The following is an 18844-nucleotide window of genomic DNA, read 5'->3' as shown; positions in this document are numbered from 1 at the left end:
AGAGGTTTTGCATGCGGGTTAGATGGTGGTTTAGTTGGTGGTTTATCTAGGTGGTTTCTGTTGGTGGTTTATGTTAGTGGTTTATGTTAGTGGTTTATGTTAGTGGTTTATTTTAGTTGTTTTATGTTAGTGGTTTATGTTGGTTTTTTATGTTGGTGGTTTATCTTAGTTGTTTTATATTAGTGGTTTCTGTTAGTTGTTTTATGTTAGTGGTTTGTTTTAGTTATTTTATGTTAGTGGTTTATGTTAGTTTTTTATGTTGGTGGTTTATGTTAGTTGTTTTAAGTTAGTGGTTTCTGTTAGTTGTTTTATGTTAGTGGTTTGTGTTAGTTGTTTTATGTTAGCTGTTTTATGTTAGTGGTTTTAGTTAAGTTGTTTTATGTTAGTGGTTCTACTTAAGCTGTTTTATGTCAGCGTTTAGTTGTGTGGTCTATGGGTTTGTTTTGCATGTGGTTCTCGTTCATGTATTTTTATGCGGTTTTATTTAGTATGATGTTTTGTAGAAGATTTATCGTGTTGTTATGTTTGTCATTGGTTATTAAGTTGGTTTTAACAATGCGGTGCATTTCATGCGCAGCCTCAGCGATGCATCAGGAGCATGCGGCGGCAGTAGGGCATGCGACTCGATGACAGATACGTTTCGTACTTGCAGATGGCCGGTCTATACCATCTTGCAAGGTTGAACGATAGATGGTTCCGGTTAGACGAGGCCCTTGTCAGTGCATTCATCGAGCGATGGCGTCCGGAGACGCACACGTTTCACATGCCGTTCGGAGAGTGCACGATCACACTTCAGGACGTGGCATACCAGTTGGGTTTGCTAGTGGACGGGCGTTACGTGAGCGGCTGCCTATCAGAATTCCAAATTTACATCCAGGGTGGCTGTCCAGCCTGGGTGTGGTTCCAGGAGTTGCTTGGAGTGGTTCCTCCTCCCAGCCAGGTTCAGAAGTACGCAGTGAACTGCAGCTGGTTTTAGGAGACTTTTGGTGAGTGCCCCGCGGGAGCCGATGACGAGACTGTGCGGCGATATGCCCGTGCGTACATCATGATGTTGTTGGGTACGCAGCTGTTTGCGGACAAGTCCGGCAACCGCATTCACATCAGATGGCTTCCCTACGTAGCTAGGCTGGAGGAGATGGGAACCTACAGCTGGGGTTTTACAGCACTGGCATGGTTATACAGGTGCATGTGCCGAGTGGCGAACAGACATGTGGTCAAGTTAGCGGGCCCACTTCAGCTACTTCAGTCTTGGATCTTCTGGCGATTTCCTCGGTTTAGGCCTGCAGGGTATGAGACGTTCAGCTGGCCATTGGCGTCGAGGTACTCTACTCAGCCTTCTCTATTTCAATTCAATATAAATAACTCCATGTTCATTAATAATGTATTACAAACCCTAAACACAAATTTAAGTAGCCATAAGACACATGTATGATGCAGGTGGTCAGGATACAACCATTCCGGTAGCGAGAAGGGTCCTAGAGTGCATATGTGGAGGCTGAGGATAGACCGGTTACAGGACAGGGAGGTGAGTACGCTACTTAATAAGTTTCTTTATTTAACCACACTTTATGAGTTGGGTCCATGAGTTTCCTTGACAATTGATGTTGAGGTTGTGCATCCAGAGGTTTTGGAGCCTCGACATATGACGTTGTGGCGGTCTGTGACGTCGCTGATCTACTTTGCCGTCATAGAGTGGCATCAGATAGATAGGGTTCTTTCGCAGTTTGGAGGGGTGCAGTCGCGTCCGAATCCCGCCCTGAACATCGACTTTCTGATGTTGAAGGACGGCAGAGGCGGCGATCGATGGTTCCCGTACCATTTGCAGAAGTGGCATCTCTATTGGGACTCTCGTGCGGAGACCGTGCTGAGGTTCGATGTTGTTGCCGACCCTGGACCATCGCATGAGTTCCTCGAGTGGTGGAGTCAGCATGGAAAGAGGTTCTTGTCTCCGGAGATGCACTTGGGGGATCCGAGAGCCGTTCCTATTCCAGTTGTGGTGGATACTGCTGTGTGTCAGAGCTAGAACCACCTACCGCCAATGCAGGCTCACTCGCTCCAATATCATCACCGCTGTCATCGTCAATCATATCCGGCTCGATGTCATCCTCCTCTGCATCACCCAACAATCCGTCTCCAACGCCAAGCGGTGCAACGCCCAGTAAAGCGTTCGGCAGATTTTCCCTTGAACCTACCTCGTCGCCTACACTGCCATTGAGATCAATAGCAAAAGATGGGGAGGCGACAGCTTGGACCACTGGCTCGTACACAGGGACGGAGGAAGAACCAACGGCATGCCTGGAACTAGAATCGGCTGCCGTGGCTAAAGTGGTGGTATTCCGGTTCGAACCCCCTAAGCTGGATACCACATCAACCAGCTTTGCCAACAATTCTGGTGTCCTCACCTCGGGAAACTGCAGCCGACAAAGAAACATGACTTGCAAGTCCTCGTCACTACCAATCGTGAAACAATCATACTTCACGGTATCCTGGAGGACCGTGATTGGAATGCGATAGAAAAACTTCTTAACCCGCTTCGCACCTTCCAGACCAAGTTTCATCAGTACAGATCTAACAAGGTCATCATAGCTCGTCGTAGGAGTCATGACAATACAGAGAGTATCCTTATCTGTGAACTTCACGCCGGAACGAGTTTTTCTCTTAATGGATCCTCTGTGGTGAACCAAAACAACAAAACTCTCCTCACTAGCCATCTTACACCCTCTAATGAGAGCAACTCACGTTTACAACCATATATATACAGCTCCGTCTCCCACTAATTCGAACCATCCTAGTTCGAACTAGGCTTTGTGTAATTCGAACCAGCCTGGTTCGAATTACTTTAATCAGCGTCTCTCTCTATAATTCGAACCGCCTCGGTTCGATTTACTTGCTTTTCAAGTTCGAGCCATATTGGTTCGATTTATTAACTTCTCTCTACTAGTAATTCGAACTGCCTTGGTTCGAATTACTTGCTTGTGCAGTTCGAACCACTCTGGTTCGATTTATATTAATATAGGCTTTGGCTCATTCCTGAAATCACTTTGAGTTTGCTGATATCCGTAATTTCGAGTGAGACTTGGCTTAATATGGTTTTTTGTCCATATTAAATTATCCAATATTAATAAATGTAAAAAAATCACATTTAAAATAAATTTAAAAAATAATATTTATGATAACTTTAATTTGCTGACAAAGATTTAATAATATATACTCATTTTAAGACAATTGATGTGTTTTTTATTCGATTTATTAAAACAAATGAATGTAAATAAATATTAATTATGTGTAACTATCTTTTTAATAAAAATATTATTTATATATTAAAATTAATTATTAATATATTTATATATAAATATATATAATTTAATTTATTTTTAATATATATTTATATTTTAATATATATTTTATATTAATAACTGATTTTAATATATACGTAAAAAAAGTGTTAGGAGGTCAACAATTTTTGTGATTTATAGTCATCAAATAGTTATTAATAATAATTTTAATGGTATAAAATTTCATCCGATAATATAAAATTAATCACTTTCTTTTTGTTAATTATATGTTGGCCAAAATTTAATAAAACTGTTAGACTCTATACGTAATATAGTCGTTCTTTTAATGTGCCTAAAGGAGAAGGTTACTATTATATTAAGATGGAAACGGTAGATAATCATAGAAAAATTAGTGATTTTCATTGGCCATAACCCATAGCTAGTGTGAACGCTGCTGGAATCTTGATAAGTACGTCTATGTTTCCCCCTCGCTCTTTTTTGTGTGGCTTAAGTGCTTAAATCGTAAAACAATAATGTTTATGAATAAGATAAATTTAAATTGTTTAGAGTTGTTTTTTATGGTTCCTTTAGTATTATCGTCCATTAAATATGATAATAAACCGACCCTTAACTAAAGTGAAAATGATAAGGAAATAAAATGAACATAACAAATCCCATTCAAACATCACGAGTATGTATTCTCTACTTCATTGTTAAGTTTACATTGATGATCATTAAACAAGTTAAATAATAAATACCCAGATGCATATTCCAAAATGATAATGTAGTTTATTTAAATTAATATAATTGTACTAGATAGTTGCATTACCTAAGGAAATTACTATAATTATACCTTTTTTAATAAATACTATAATTAATTACCATTTCAGCACAAGGAGTGCTTCCTTAAGTTCCTAGTTAAACTATTCTTGTGAAGTCGTCGACTCGAAGATTCAAATCATTAAGCTTTGTGATATCGAATTAAGGATTAAAACGTCAAATAAGGCAAGGAAAAAGCTAGTTAATAGTATTCCTTCAGGGCTCGATATGAAAAAAATAAAGTGTCCTGAAAATAAAAAAGTAAATGTTATGATATCTATGATATTGTATCTAATTTATTAAAAAAATAAATAAGTAATATTTAATAAATTTTAAATATTTTAATTTTATTTTATATATTTTATTTTTTATTTATAAAAATAAATTAGATAATTTAAGTATTATAATAAAGAACACTATAGAAGTCATCAATAAAAAATGTTACTAGTCATGGATCTGTTAAGTTAATTTCCAGACAAGAAAAAAGCTAAGTTTTACTATTAGGGTTAAAAGTGAGTTAAGTGAGTTTATGAGCAAGCTCGACTCGTTAATAACTTGATAAGTTAAATTCATGAACCAAATTTAAGTTTGGAATTGAGCTCATAAATTAAATGAGTCGAACTTGAACTTAGATAAGTTCAACTCATTAGCTTGTGAACTGACTCGACTATATATATATATATATATATATATATATATATATATAATGATGTTAATTATTTAAAATTTTATATTTATTTTTTATATATAATTTTGATGTAGAATATAAATAAAAAGTTTATAATTTATTGATAGAAAAATAATATATAAAATTAATCTTTTTAAATATTTTAAAAAATATATAAATTATAATTTATTAATATAGAATTATAGATTATATTCCTATTATTTGAGTCAGTTTGTAAACTCCAGCCAGTTCATGAGTTTTCAGTAAGTCGAATTTAAACTTAAAAAATAAGCTTGATTGTTATTGAGTTGAACCGTGAACCAAATTCAGTTTTTATGAACCAAACTTGTTACGGTGGGTAACAGGAGATTGACTGAATGGATGGCGTTGGCTGGCCCAAATGTGTGAAGGAGGAGGTTGCTGAATGGATGCGCAACTCGGGAGGCTCCGTCCGACTTGTTTGTGCGAGAAGAGGGGGTGGTACCTGCAAAGACACTCCGATGCCTAAGTTAGCAAGAGTGTGAGCAGGTCTAGAGAGTATTGGGCTTAGAGATACCTGAGGGAGGTCAGTGTATTTATAGTGGTGAGCCAATAACCACCGTTGAAGTAGTGCCATATCTTTAGGATGTTAACCGTCCCATTATCTTAGGGAGGTTAAGATATGGCTTTATGAAGCGGTTAGAGAGATTTTAGGGGCGGTTACTTAGTTGAATGAGTGCTTATCTGCCAGCTAATCTCATGTCCGACTTCTTTAGAGCAAGTCGTAGTGAACACCGACTTCTTATGTGAAGGTCGAAGCTTAGCTAGGCTTAATCTATCGGATTAGGCCTTTTAGTTGGACCTGGGCCCTTATCATTGGGCCAGGGTATGAACAGTGCCCCTACTTGAGCCCAAGATCTCTTTAGGGCTTGGGTTCAAGTATTTAACTCGGGTTCGTAGCCGACTTTCACTGGTTTTGAAACCGACGTGATTATCGCGACCTTTTGTTTCTGACAGTTACGTCTATTCAAGCGTCGTGTCCGTTAGGGATGCACTTAGGGATTGATGGCTTTGGTAACGGTGCACTCTCATTAATGACTGCTTCGTTTTTACCACTATGCCCCTTAGTATGTTTATAAATGCTTTCCCTCTCTTTCCTTTTTCCGTTTCTGCAATCTTTCAAACTTCTTCTTTCTTTGTACGTGTCGTATTCACTCGTACTACATTCTTGTGCTCCGGAGACTTTCGCTTCTTCCTACCTTCATTCCAAAAAGAGGTTAGTTTCTTTCTCCTTTTTCGCACTTTTGTATGACTTTGCTTCGTAGAGAAATAGGTTTGTAGACTTGCGCCTGGTTCTTTTTTCTCCTTTTTTAGAGACCTTTTGTAGGTTTCTTCGTTTTTCTTAGAGAAAGAAAATGGCCTCCGTAGATTGGGTTGACGTTACTGTTCTGGGAGAGGAGCCGTTGGTTGATGCGGAGTTTATTACTCACCTTCGCACCCATCACCGGCTCTGTACTTCGGATGAGGATGAGCCTAAATATGAGTTGCTTGTTCCCGGTTCAGAGGACCGAGTTTGTCATGGGAGAGCCAACGAAACGGCTCCCCATTTCTTCTTTATGTATGAGTGCATGATCACCCGTCTGGGCGTCTTTCTGCCCTTTTCAGATTTTGAGATGTCTGTTTTGCAGCATTGTCGGGTTGCCCCTACCCAGCTTCATCCCAACTCCTGGGGTTTCTTGAAAATTTACCAATTTATTAGCCATGCTCTGGATTTCCCGACTTCTCTGAAAATCTTTTTCCATCTTTTTCACATGACCAAGCCTTTTAGTGGGCTGAATAATAAACAACAATGGGTTTCCTTCCGAGCCATACAAGGTCGGAGGATTTTTACCCTTTTTGATGAATCTTTTCATGACTTTAAAATTTTCTTTTTCAAAGTGCAAGCCGTAGAGGGTCATCACCCCTTTTTTCTAGATGATAATTATTTTCCTCGCTTTCCTTTATACTGGCTGGAGGCCTCCCCTTGTGAGAAATATGGTCTGGATGACCTGGATGAAGTGGAGGCTGCCGTCGTGGGGTTCCTCCGAGAAGTGTGGGGGAGGGCCCCATATTTGGATACTAAAAAATTTCTCCAAGGGTCTCCGACCTTTGTCCAATCACAGCTAGGTAGTTTTTTCTGGTCTGCTAAATTTCCGACTTGTTAACTGATCATTCCGACTTGTTTGATTCTTTAGCTATTGTTTTCTTTTTCAGAAATGGCAAAGACAAACGCTCAAGAATCTTTTCAGAGGGTCCAGGAGGCTAAAGCTAAGTCTCGCGCTCGGTCTGGTGGTGCCAGGGTTATCTCTCCTCCTCCTCCTCCTCGGAACGTTGGGACTCTTTCCAAGCCTATCGTAATTTCTTCTTCAGCTCCCCCTCAGTCGCTCCCCGTCGTCCGACCTTCCCCTGATCCAAAGAAGCGCAAGAATTTAGAGTCTGGTGCTTCTGAGGTTAAGGCGGATGCCATTGAGTTTGTCCGAAAGAATATCTATCCCCATGTTCATATTGGCATGGATGATATGTCTATTCGGGGTCACCTTACCACTATGGTCGAGGAGAGTCTCAAGGCGGCGGGGGTTTATGGCAAGCTCTTGGACATCTTTGAGAAGGCTCCCCTCAGCTCTTTAGGGACGACCTCGAAGGTCGAGGAGCTAGAGGGGAGGCTTCGCTCATATCAGGAGCATGAGGGAGAGTTGAAGAAAGAAATTGCCAAGCTGAGGGAGGAGAGAGATACCTTTCGAGAGAAGGGGAAGGCTTTGCAGGCCCAGTACAACATGGAGATGGAGTTGAGGAAAACGGCGCAGGCCAGTTATCAAAGCTTATTCAAGGACCTTGTGTCCGTGAAGAACGATCTGTTGAACTCTCGGAAGGCATATGATGAGTTGGAGGACTCAATTGCTGATGGCGCCGAGGAGTCTTGGAGGATTTTCTTGGAGCAAGTAAGGGTCATTGCTCCCGACTTGGATCTTTCTCCTTTACATCCTGACAAAGTTGTTATTGATGGTGCCATCGTGGATCCTCCTGCCCCCGTAGTTGTTTCCGAGTCAGAATTGAAGACTCGTGGGCAGAGGATTATTGAGTCCCCTCCACGATCTAAGGACGCTCCGAGTTCTTCAGATGTTCCTTTGACTTCCTCTTCTTCCCCTGTGGCTGCTTCTGGTGGCGCTCCTCCCAATTCTGGTGGTGGTGACCCGTCTGCTATGAAAAAATGATCTTTGGCTATTTTGGGGGTCCGGCCTGTGGGCCCCCCCATTTTTAAACTCTTTATTTATTTTGTTCGTGGTTGTGCAGTTTGAACAATTTCTTTTGGCCTTTTAAGGCCGTTAACAAAATATTTCGGTAAGTACCCCTTTTTGAATAAGGGTTTAGATTAACAAAATAAATACCCTTTTTTGGATAAGGGTTTAAGTTACCTTGTGCGTGTATGTTTTTCTAATTTTCTGAATTCCCCTTGACTTTTCCTTAAAAACCTTTCTTTTTGGCTTGCTCGTTTTTCGGAGCTTTTTCGTTTAAGGACTTTCAGGACATCCTTTAAACTTCTTCCTAGGTTTTCCTATCTCTTTTTTTTTTTTTTTTTGTTATCGCTCATACTCAACTTTGTTTTAGCGAGTTCTTATGACTTAGGTTATTTTTGCGATGCGTTTTTCTTCTACTCGGTTTTATACTCCGATTTATGGATCGAAGTGTTTCCGAGCTTTCCTACTCGGGGTCTCGTTTCGACTTATGAGTCGGATTTATTCCCGAGTTTTTACGATCGACTCATATAACCTCTTTACACTGACTTGTACCTCGTCGTTTTATCCTGACGACCACTTAGGTCGATTCATGGGATTTTCACGTTTTGTCGAGCTTAAGTCGGCGCGTTTCGTAGAAAGACTTAGAAAAAATAAAGAAGGATATTATAAGAGATATTGTGAATGAAAAAGATCTTTATTAATTGGGGAGGTACCTTCTTTTGCTACTAAGGGTCTTGATAGCCTATTTTCCCTTAGTCTCTACTATGATGCCTCGTTAAAAACCCTTCTCCAGAAAAAACCCTTTTGGGAAAAAATCATGAAGTTGGGAAAAGAGTACATCAGGGAGTAGAGTTCGCTTTTAACTGTAGTACCTTTTCATGTTACAAGCATGCCACGACCTTGGTAGCTCAGTGCCGTTCAGGTCGGTTACTTTATAATAACCTTTTCCTAAAACTTCATTGACTTTGTATGGTCCCTTCCAATTTGCGGTGAGCTTTCCTTCTCCCGATTTGTTGACTCCAATGTCGTTTCTGATTAAGACCAAATCATCTGGAGCGAATGTTCTTCGAATGACTTTTTTGTTGTACCTTGTAGTCATCCTTTGCTTCAACGCAGCTTCTCTTATCTGGGCATCTTCTCGGACTTCGGGGAGCAAGTCGAGCTCCTCTTTGTGTCCCCGTACATTTCCGACCTCATCATGGAGAATTACCCTTGGGCTTTGCTCATTGATCTCTATTGGAATCATGGCTTCTACACCATAGACTAGTCGGAAAGGTGTTTCTCCCGTGGCGGATTGGGGTGTTGTCCTGTAGGCCCATAGCACTTGAGGGAGCTCTTCAGCCCAAGCTCCTTTTGCTTCTTGCAATCTCTTCTTTAGTCCTGCCAGTATGACTTTGTTAGCTGCCTCGGCTTGCCCGTTGGCTTGTGGGTGCTCCACCGAGGTAAACTGATGCTTGATTTTCATACTGGCTACTAAGCTTCTGAAGGTAGTATCGGTGAATTGGGTTCCATTATCCGTAGTGATGGAGTAAGGTATCCCATATCTTGTGATGATATTCTTGTAGAGGAATCTCCGACTTCTTTGAGCGGTGATGGTGGCCAACGGTTCTGCTTCTATCCACTTTGTGAAGTAATCTATTCCCACGATCAAGTATTTGACTTGTCCTGGCGCTTGGGGAAAAGGACCTAACAAATCCATTCCCCATTTTGCAAAAGGCCATGGAGAAGTGATACTAATGAGCTCTTCTGGTGGAGCCACGTGGAAATTTGCATGCATCTGACACGGTTGACATTTTTTCACAAATTCTGTGGCATCTTTCTGCAAGGTCGGCCAGTAGAATCCAGCTCGGATTACTTTTCTGGCTAGTGACCTTGCTCCGAGATGATTTCCGCAGATCCCACTATGTACTTCCTCCAACACCTCGGTGGTTCTTGAGGTCGGTACGCATTTTAACAATGGTGTCGATAGCCCTCTTCGGTAAAGGACATTTCTCACCAAAGTGTAATGCTGTGCTTCCCTTTGGATTCTTTTGGCTTCCTTTTCCTCCTTAGGGAGGATGTCGAATTTCAAGTATTCGACTAAGGGATTCATCCATCCGAGGTTTAAATCGACTACTTCAAGTGCCTCTTGCCTATCTTCCGTTTTTGCTACCGAGGGCTCTTGGAGGGTTTCTTGAATCAGGCTTCTATTGTTTCCTCCTGGTTTGGTACTTGCTAACTTGGATAGGGCATCCGCTCTGCTGTTTAGGTCTCGAGTTATGTGTTTGACCTCGGTTTCTGCAAAGCGCCTAAGGTGCTCCAAAGTTTTTTCCAAGTACCTCTTCATATTAGGGTCTTTTGCCTGATATTCTCCGCTTATTTGGGAGGTCACCACCTGTGAGTCGCTGTATATCATCACCTTTGTAGCACCGACTTCTTCTGCCAACTTTAGTCCGGCGATCAAGGCTTCATATTCTGCCTGATTATTTGAAGCCGGAAATTCAAATTTTAAGGAAACCTCTATCTGGGTTCCTCTTTCATCTACCAATATTATGCCCGCGCCGCTCCCTGTTTTGTTGGAGGATCCGTGTACATAGAGTTCCCATGTAGTCGGCTTTTCCTCTTGATCCCCTGCGTATTCTGCCACGAAGTCGGCGAGGCACTGGGCTTTAATTGCTGTCCGAGTTTCGTATCTCAAATCGAACTCGGAGAGCTCTATTGCCCATTGAACCATTCTTCCTGCAACATCCGTCTTTTGGAGAATTTGCTTCATGGGTTGGTTTGTACGGACTCTTATTGTGTGAGCTTGAAAGTAAGGTCGTAGCCTGCGTGAGGCTATTACCAAGGAGTAGGCAAACTTTTCTAGTTTGTGGTACCTTAGTTCAGGGCCTTGTAGGACCTTACTGATGAAGTAGACTGGGTGTTGTCCGACCTCGTCTTCTTTTATCAGGGCTGACGAGACAGCCCTGTTTGCTACGGATAAGTACAAAACGAGGTCTTTCCCTGGTACTGGTCGGGTTAAGATAGGAGGTTGGCTTAAAAACTTTTTGAACTCTTGGAACGCCTCCTCGCATTCCGAAGTCCATTCGAATTGGCATCCCTTTCTTAATAAGGAAAATAGTGGAAGGGATTTTAGTGCCGATCCTGCCAAAAATCTGGAGAGGGCTGCAAGTCGGCCGTTGAGCTGCTGGACTTCTCTCAAACAAGTCGGACTTTTCATTTCTAGGATGGCTCTACATTTATCGGGATTGGCCTCAATCCCTCTTTGTGTTAGCATAAATCCTAGAAATTTTCCTGCCTCCACCGCGAAGGCGCATTTTGCGGGATTTAGTCTCATCTTATGCAGCCTTATGGTGTCAAAGACTTGTGAGAAGTCGGATAAGAGGTCGACTTCTTTCTTGGTTTTTACTAGCATGTCGTCGACGCATACTTCCATCAGGGTCCCCAGGTGAGAGGAAAACACTTTATTCATCAACCTTTGATATGTGGCTCCTGCATTCTTTAATCCGAATGGCATGACCACGTAGCAATAGTTAGCTCGAGGTGTGATGAATGATGTTTTCTCCTGGTCGGGCTCATACATCGGAATTTGATTATATCCCGAGTAGGCGTCCATGAATGACAAGTATTGGTACCCCGAGCTGGAGTCCACTAGGGTATCAATACTTGGTAGGGGATAAGGGTCCTTAGGACATGCCTTATTTAGGTCGGTATAGTCGACGCACATTCTCCATTTACCATTCTGTTTTTTGACTAGCACTACATTGGCTAGCCATGTTGGGTATTTGACCTCTCTAATAAAGCCGGCTTCCAGGAGCGCCTGTACTTGCTCTTCTACTATTAGGGCTCGTTCTGGGCCGAGCTTGCGTCTTCTTTGCTGTACAGGTCGGGATCCTGGATAAAACGAGAGCTTGTGGGACATGAGCTCGGGGTCAATCCCAGGCATGTCGGAGGCCTTCCAGGCGAAGAGGTCGGAATTATCTCTTAGGAGCTTAGTCAACCCTTGTTTTAGAGTTTCCCCTAGGTTGGCTCCTATATGAGTGTTTTTTCCTTCCTCTTCACCAACCTGTATCTCCTCGGTTTTTCCTCCCGGTTGTGGTCGCAGCTCTTCTCTGGCCTTTGCACCGCCGAGCTCTATTGTGTTAACTTCTCTGCCCTTTCCCCTTAGGTTTAGGCTTTCACTGTAGCACTTCCTTGCTAGCTTTTGATCTCCCCTTACCGTTGCTATTCCCGCTGAGGTCGGGAATTTCATGCAGAGGTGAGGGGTGGATACCACTGCTCCGAGTCGATTGAGGGTAGCTCTGCCGATTAGAGCATTATAAGCTGACCCCACATCGATGACTATGAAGTCTATACTCAGAGTCTTTGATTTTTCCCCTTTTCCAAAAGTGGTGTGGAGGGGCAAAAATCCCAGTGGTTTTATTGGCGTGTCCCCTAATCCATATAGGGTGTCGGGGTAGGCTCTTAATTCTTTCTCATCTAACCCTAGCTTGTCGAAAGCAGGCTTGAAGAGAATGTCCGCCGAGCTTCCTTGGTCTACTAGGGTTCTGTGGAGATGGGCATTTGCTAGGATCATAGTTATTACCATTGGATCATCGTGTCCAGGGGATTATTCCTTGCCCATCTTCTTTTGTGAATGAAATGGTAGGAAGGTCGGGTAACTCTTCCCCGACCTGGTAGACTCTTTTGAGATGTCTTTTGCGAGAGGATTTGGTGAGTCCCCCTCCCGCAAATCCTCCTGAGATCATATGGATATGTCTCTCTGGGGTCTGTGGTGGGGGGTCTCTTCTATCCATATGATCTCGCTTTCTCTTTCCGTGACTATCGGACCTTTCTATGAGATATCTATCAAGCCGACCTTCTCTAGCCAGCTTTTCTATCACATTCTTGAGGTCGTAACAGTCGTTAGTGGAGTGACCATATATTTTATGGTACTCGCAGTAGTCGCTGCGGCTCCCCCCTTTTTTATTTTTAATGGGTCTAGGGGGTGGCAGTCTTTCAGTGTTGCAAATCTCTCTGTATACATCCACTATGGAAACTTTTAGGGGAGTATAAGAGTGATATTTCCTTGGCCTTTCGAGACCGAGTTCTTCCTTTTTCTTGGCTTCCCTTTCCCTCTCTTTAGTTGAGGGAAGAGGTCCGGGTCGCCAACTCAGGTCTCTTAACTTGGCGTTTTCTTCCATATTGATGTACTTTTCAGCTCTCTCTTGTACATCACTTAGAGAAACGGGGTGTCTTTTAGATATGGACTGTGAGAAGGGACCTTCTCTGAGCCCATTGACTAGCCCCATTATGACTGCCTCTATGGGCAAGTCTTGGATCTCCAAACATGCTTTGTTGAATCTTTCCATATAGGCTCGTAAAGATTCTCCGACCTCCTGTTTTACTCCCAGGAGGCTCGGTGCATGTTTCACCTTGTCTTTCTGAATTGAGAACCTCATCAAAAACTTCCTTGAGAGGTCTTCAAAGATAGTGATCGATCTCGGGGGAAGGCTATCGAACCACTTCATCGCTGCTTTCGATAAAGTGGTCGGGAAAGCTTTGCATCGCGTAGCGTCGGAAGCATCAGCTAGGTACATCCGACTTTTGAAGTTGCTTAGGTGATGCTTTGGATCCGTGGTTCCGTCGTAGAGGTCCATATCCGGGCTTTTGAAGTTTCTCGGAACTTTTGCCCTCATTATGTCCTCGCTGAAAGGATCCTCTTCACCCAAGAGCGGCTCCTCTTGTTCCTCGCGGGAGTTGTGACTCTTGAGGGAAGATTCCAGCTTTAAGAGTTTCCTTTCTAACTCTTTTTGCCGTTCCGTCTCCTCTTTTAGGTACCTTTCAGTTTCCTTTTGTCGCTCCCGCTCTTGTTCTAGCTGTTCCAGGCGGCAGTGGACTAACCCCATGAGTTCAGTTACATGGGATGGTCCTTCTTTTTCTGATGCGCGCCCGTCAGAGGAATTTACCTTCGGGTTTTTTACCCCGGAGGTGCCCTCTCTGTGCTGATTGTTAGCTTCCTGGTGTAGATCTAGGTCCACGTCGTTATTGCCCGTGTCCAGATTCTCTTGTTCAGAATCCGTTTCCACGTGACCTTCTTCGTGGGATCTGTCCGCCATCAATGGATGATCTCTCGGGTCCCCGGCAACGCCGCCAATGTTACGGTGGGTAACCGGAGATTGACTGAATGGATGGCATTGGCTGGCCCAAATGTGTGAAGGAGGAGGTTGCTGAATGGATGCACAACTCGGGAGGCTCCGTCCGACTTGTTTGTGCGAGAAGAGGGGGTGGTACCTGCAAAGACACTCCGATGCCTAAGTTAGCAAGAGTGTGAGCAGGTCTATAGAGTATTGGGCTTAGAGATACCTGAGGGAGGTCAGTGTATTTATAGTGGTGAGCCAATAACTACCGTTGGAGTAGTGCCATATCTTTAGGATGTTAACCGTCCCATTATCTTAGGGAGGTTAAGATATGGCTTTATGAAGCGGTTAGAGAGATTTTAGGGGCGGTTACTCATTTGAATGAGTGCTTATCTACCAGCTAATCTCATGTCCGACTTCTTTAGAGCAAGTCGTAGTGAACACCGACTTCTTATGTGAAGGTCGAAACTTAGCTAGGCTTAATCTATCGGATTAGGCCTTTTAGTTGGACCTGGGCCCTTATCATTGGGCCAGGGTATGAACAAAACTTAAATTTGATTTAACTCAATTCAACTTCACTCACTTCCAACTCTACTTACCACTATCCTTTCGTACGAACTGATTCATCTGATTCAATGGAACACGAGCATGCAAAAACTTGAGTTCGTCAGAAATAATCTGATTGAAGAAAGTGTAATTATGTAATATCGTAACAAAAGAAATTATAAATGGTGTTGGGAATGTTATTTCAGTTAGAAATAAACTTCAACTTACATGTCTTACATTTCTTTTTGGAAAAGAAAATTAGATAACGGTAACTATGTTTTTTTATGATATGTATATTTTTTTGGTTTTTAATGTATTTTTTAATTTAACAAATCAAAAATTAATCTATTATATATTAAAATTATATTTAAAAATTTATTTTTAGTCAATAAATTATTATATATATAAAATAAAATTCAAATACTAAATATTTATTTAGATGGACTAATATATTAACTACTAAATCAACTAAAGTTAGTTTTAATCATATTTGTATTATTAAGAAGGAAAGAGACACAATACAAAGAAATAATTATAAGAGAGATTCTTATCTTCTGCAAATAACTTTATAAATAAAACATAAGTTGAGCATTTAAAGTTGAGCATTTATTTCCAACTACAAGAAGTAGTACTAAATGAAATAATTAATAAATAACAGATGCAAGTAGTATACACTGAAGATCTTATAAAAGGTAAATATTTTTCTTTTATTGTTTGGTTATTTTTTACCATAATATAATTTAAATCTAAGACTTCATACATGTTACACATTTAAACTCTTCTCCACTAAACAATTTATTATAACTTATATTTCTTTATTTGATAGTTATAAAAATATTTATGTTAAATAAACCTCATTATAATAATCGTAAAGAGTTATGTATTAAGGGAAAAGATTTGTTTGTTTTTCTTCTAGAAAATTGAGGACTATATGTTTTGGTTGAACCATATTGACAATTTATACGTTAATGATTATATTTTTAATATAAATTTAATTTTTACGTAAGAGATCTTTTTGAATTAGATTTTTTATGCTAATTTTTTTAGAGTGATAACAAAGATCAAATTTTAAATTTTTTTTATTATAAAAAATTTTGATATCATGTTATGTTATCATTTTTTTAATTTAAATTGATAAAAATAAAAAAAATACGTAAATGTTATATCTTGCTTATAAGTTATAAAATACAAACGCACAAATTAAGTGAGGTGTTTTTGAATGACACTTTTTGGTGTTTGACACTAAAAAACAATGGTAATAGGTATGTTAAAATTTTTAAACTCATAATCTACACTTCAAATACGATTTATAATTACTTGAATATTATAGCTCTTGTTTTAATGTTTTTTTTTTATAAATTTATATAAATATATAATGTAAATATAAAAAATTATGTATAAAATGATATCATAAAAAAAATAAAAAAGCAATAATATCATTTATTTTTATATTATATATATTTGTAAATTTATATTCTATTTAAAAAATTATTATTAATTAATAAATTGTTATATATTACATAAGATGAAATTTGGACTTCAAACATTAGCTTAAACATACAAATGGAATTGATCTCCACTAATTCTAGTTTCTTAGAATCCTTTATATATATTCATACTACTGCTACTACTACTGGATTACTAGTATTGGAAACAAAGGTGAAATTATGGGTGTTTAAATCCAAATCGATCTAACTTAAATTGCTCATTCAATTTAATTCGAACTAAAAATTGATTAAAACTGCACTAATTTAAATTTGATTGGATTCTATTTTTTATAAACCGTTGGATCATTATTATTCATGTATTATTATTATTTAATAAATATTTTATATTCAAAATATTATTTATTTATTTATTTTAACTAACTTATAATTTTATTTTTATTGTTATGTTATCGTTGATTTTTTAAATATATTGTTGAGACTTGTTATATGTATTTAATTTTTTTAATTTATAAAATCGTAAATTCAATCCAATCTAAACCACTTGAAATTAGATCGAATTGAATTTTTTTAATTATTCAATTTAAATTATACTATAAATTTTTGACTCAAAATTTGATTCAAACTGCACCTCAAACACGCTAGGTGAAACAAAGGTGATTTAGTTCATCACAAAGACTCGTAATTCATATATTTAAGTAAGGTTTTTTAGCGGCTAATATTTACTACCAGGTAGAGGGACCCATCATTGCCAAAACTTTCCGCAAACCATGCCCCCTCTACAAAGTTGTTAATGATGGACCTTTCCCAAAGCTTTTTTTTTCCTTTCTTCTCTTTTTTTCCCGAGGGTATAAATAAAGATGGGTGGTGCTAGGGTTGTCTAGGGGTCCAGTTAGAACTTCTGTGGGACCACACCTTAAAGAAGAGACGACTTAACTTGCTTGCTTTTAGGCTTTATCGCCCGCTATTTGACTCTCTTGTCGTTTCATGGTAGAAAGATGTTTTGACATGCACCTATATACTTCCACTTTAGCATCACTTCTTCCTGGAGGTTACTTCATCGTAATAAAATGGTAGATTGTAGTCTGAATATATTTAGATAGCTAGATGAATATGTAAGTGTGGTTAAAATTAAAGTTATATTTTTATATTTTAATAATTTTTTAAATAATATTATTTAACAATAAAAATTATTATTTGAATTTTAATAATATTTTTTAAAATATTATAATTACTGCAAACGTTATAATATAGTTATACCAAAATAATTTTAATAAAATAGGAAAACAAAACTTAGATAGAATATTGAGTTTTACTAATGGATATCTTAATGCATGGCACTTTTTAAAAATATTATAATTATAGAGTTTATAAATATAAGTCATGCAAAAATTTTCATGTTTTCTATACATTAAATATATTTAAGTTCATTTTCATATTTTTAACCAATTCTCTTAAGGCGTTTTTTAGTTAACTCGTATAGTATTATTATTTAAAAAATAACATGAAATAAAGAATATTAAAAAATAATTAATAAAATTATCAATTATGATAAATTTGTTCAAAATAATTTCTTCAGATAATATTTAAAAAAATGGTCATATTCTTTTGTTGAGTAGACAACAAATTATTAAACCATTTATTTTTATATTTACTTATTTTATCTTTTAGGGTTTAGCTAAATATTACTATTAGCAGAATGTTTTATGCATTTTATTTTAATAAATACATAATTAACAATTTAAATTTTGTATAATTTTTTATATTTTTTAGTTAATAACTTTAATATTTATTCTTACAGTATATGTTAGCTAAACATTTGTCTTTAAATGGACTTCGTCTACTAGTGATATATCCTTGACAACGTTCTTTCCTCGTGTGGAAGCTGAGTATTTAATTGAAAGTGTGCATTTGTATAAAAAAAAAAAAAAAGTATTTTTGCAATTCCAATTTGCAATCTTTTAATCTGACCCTTAGAAAAAAAATATCATATTTGGGATACTTTAAGCAAAAAAAAAAAAAAATGGAATATGTTGTATAACTTCGAACAATTTTCCTTCGCGTTTGTTATGACGAGGGAAGGTAATGTCATTTCACATTCCATAATCCATAGCAAAGGATTTTTTTATTTCCCTATCAGTTGTGTTACAAGTTCGATTTAAATAGAGAGAAAAAAATTCGAGGTAGCTTATGCATAGTTAATATTTTTCTTTGCGAAAATATTTAGTAACCAAAGAAAATCAGCCAAAAAAGCCATAACTTATCTTATTTAATATTTATTAATTGTTGCAACAATTAATGAATACTAAATAAAATAAATTCTAGCTATTTTTTTATTTTAACATTTGTATTAAGAATATTAATCATCCAAAAGACAACTTTAAATAAACTTATAACTATATAAGAAAGTCAATAAATTCAGCTAATATCTAAAGTACCTATTTTACATAAACACAAATAATTTCTTACAATTTAGCCACACACATAACTATTCAAAATCCCATAAAATCCAATAATCATTTTTACTTGATGCCAACTATTCTCATTTGTCTGCCTTTGTTCACCCTATAAACAATTTTAATTTGAGAAATGTTAGGGGTAATAACTTTTGTGATTTATAGTCATTAAATAGCCATCAATAATGCTTTTAATAGTGTGAAATTGGTATGAGATTTCATCTAATGACTCACTTCTTTTCCTTTCTGGGTAATGCTACGTAGCCAAAATATTATAGATAATA

The 18844-nt window shown here is 38.3% G+C and overlaps 2 protein-coding genes across 2 annotated transcripts; one reads left to right on the top strand and one right to left on the bottom strand.

Moving 5' to 3' along the window:
- The first annotated feature begins 616 nt into the window (after positions 1-616).
- LOC130980409 (serine/threonine-protein phosphatase 7 long form homolog) lies at positions 617-1646 on the top strand. The gene is made up of 4 exons (XM_057904095.1): positions 617-940; positions 1067-1320; positions 1438-1525; positions 1623-1646. Exons 1-4 carry the CDS (start codon positions 617-619, stop codon positions 1644-1646), a joined length of 690 nt encoding a protein of 229 aa, XP_057760078.1.
- Positions 1647-1982: 336 nt separating this feature from the next.
- Positions 1983-2711, bottom strand: LOC130980408 (uncharacterized). Its single transcript, XM_057904094.1, has one exon. It carries the CDS (start codon positions 2709-2711, stop codon positions 1983-1985), a length of 729 nt encoding a protein of 242 aa, XP_057760077.1.
- Positions 2712-18844: the final 16133 nt, after the last annotated feature.

The sequence above is a fragment of the Arachis stenosperma genome, chromosome 5 (assembly GCF_014773155.1).
Source record: "Arachis stenosperma cultivar V10309 chromosome 5, arast.V10309.gnm1.PFL2, whole genome shotgun sequence".
Taxonomy (NCBI): domain Eukaryota; kingdom Viridiplantae; phylum Streptophyta; class Magnoliopsida; order Fabales; family Fabaceae; genus Arachis; species Arachis stenosperma.
This window is presented reverse-complemented; position numbering and strand designations above follow the sequence as displayed.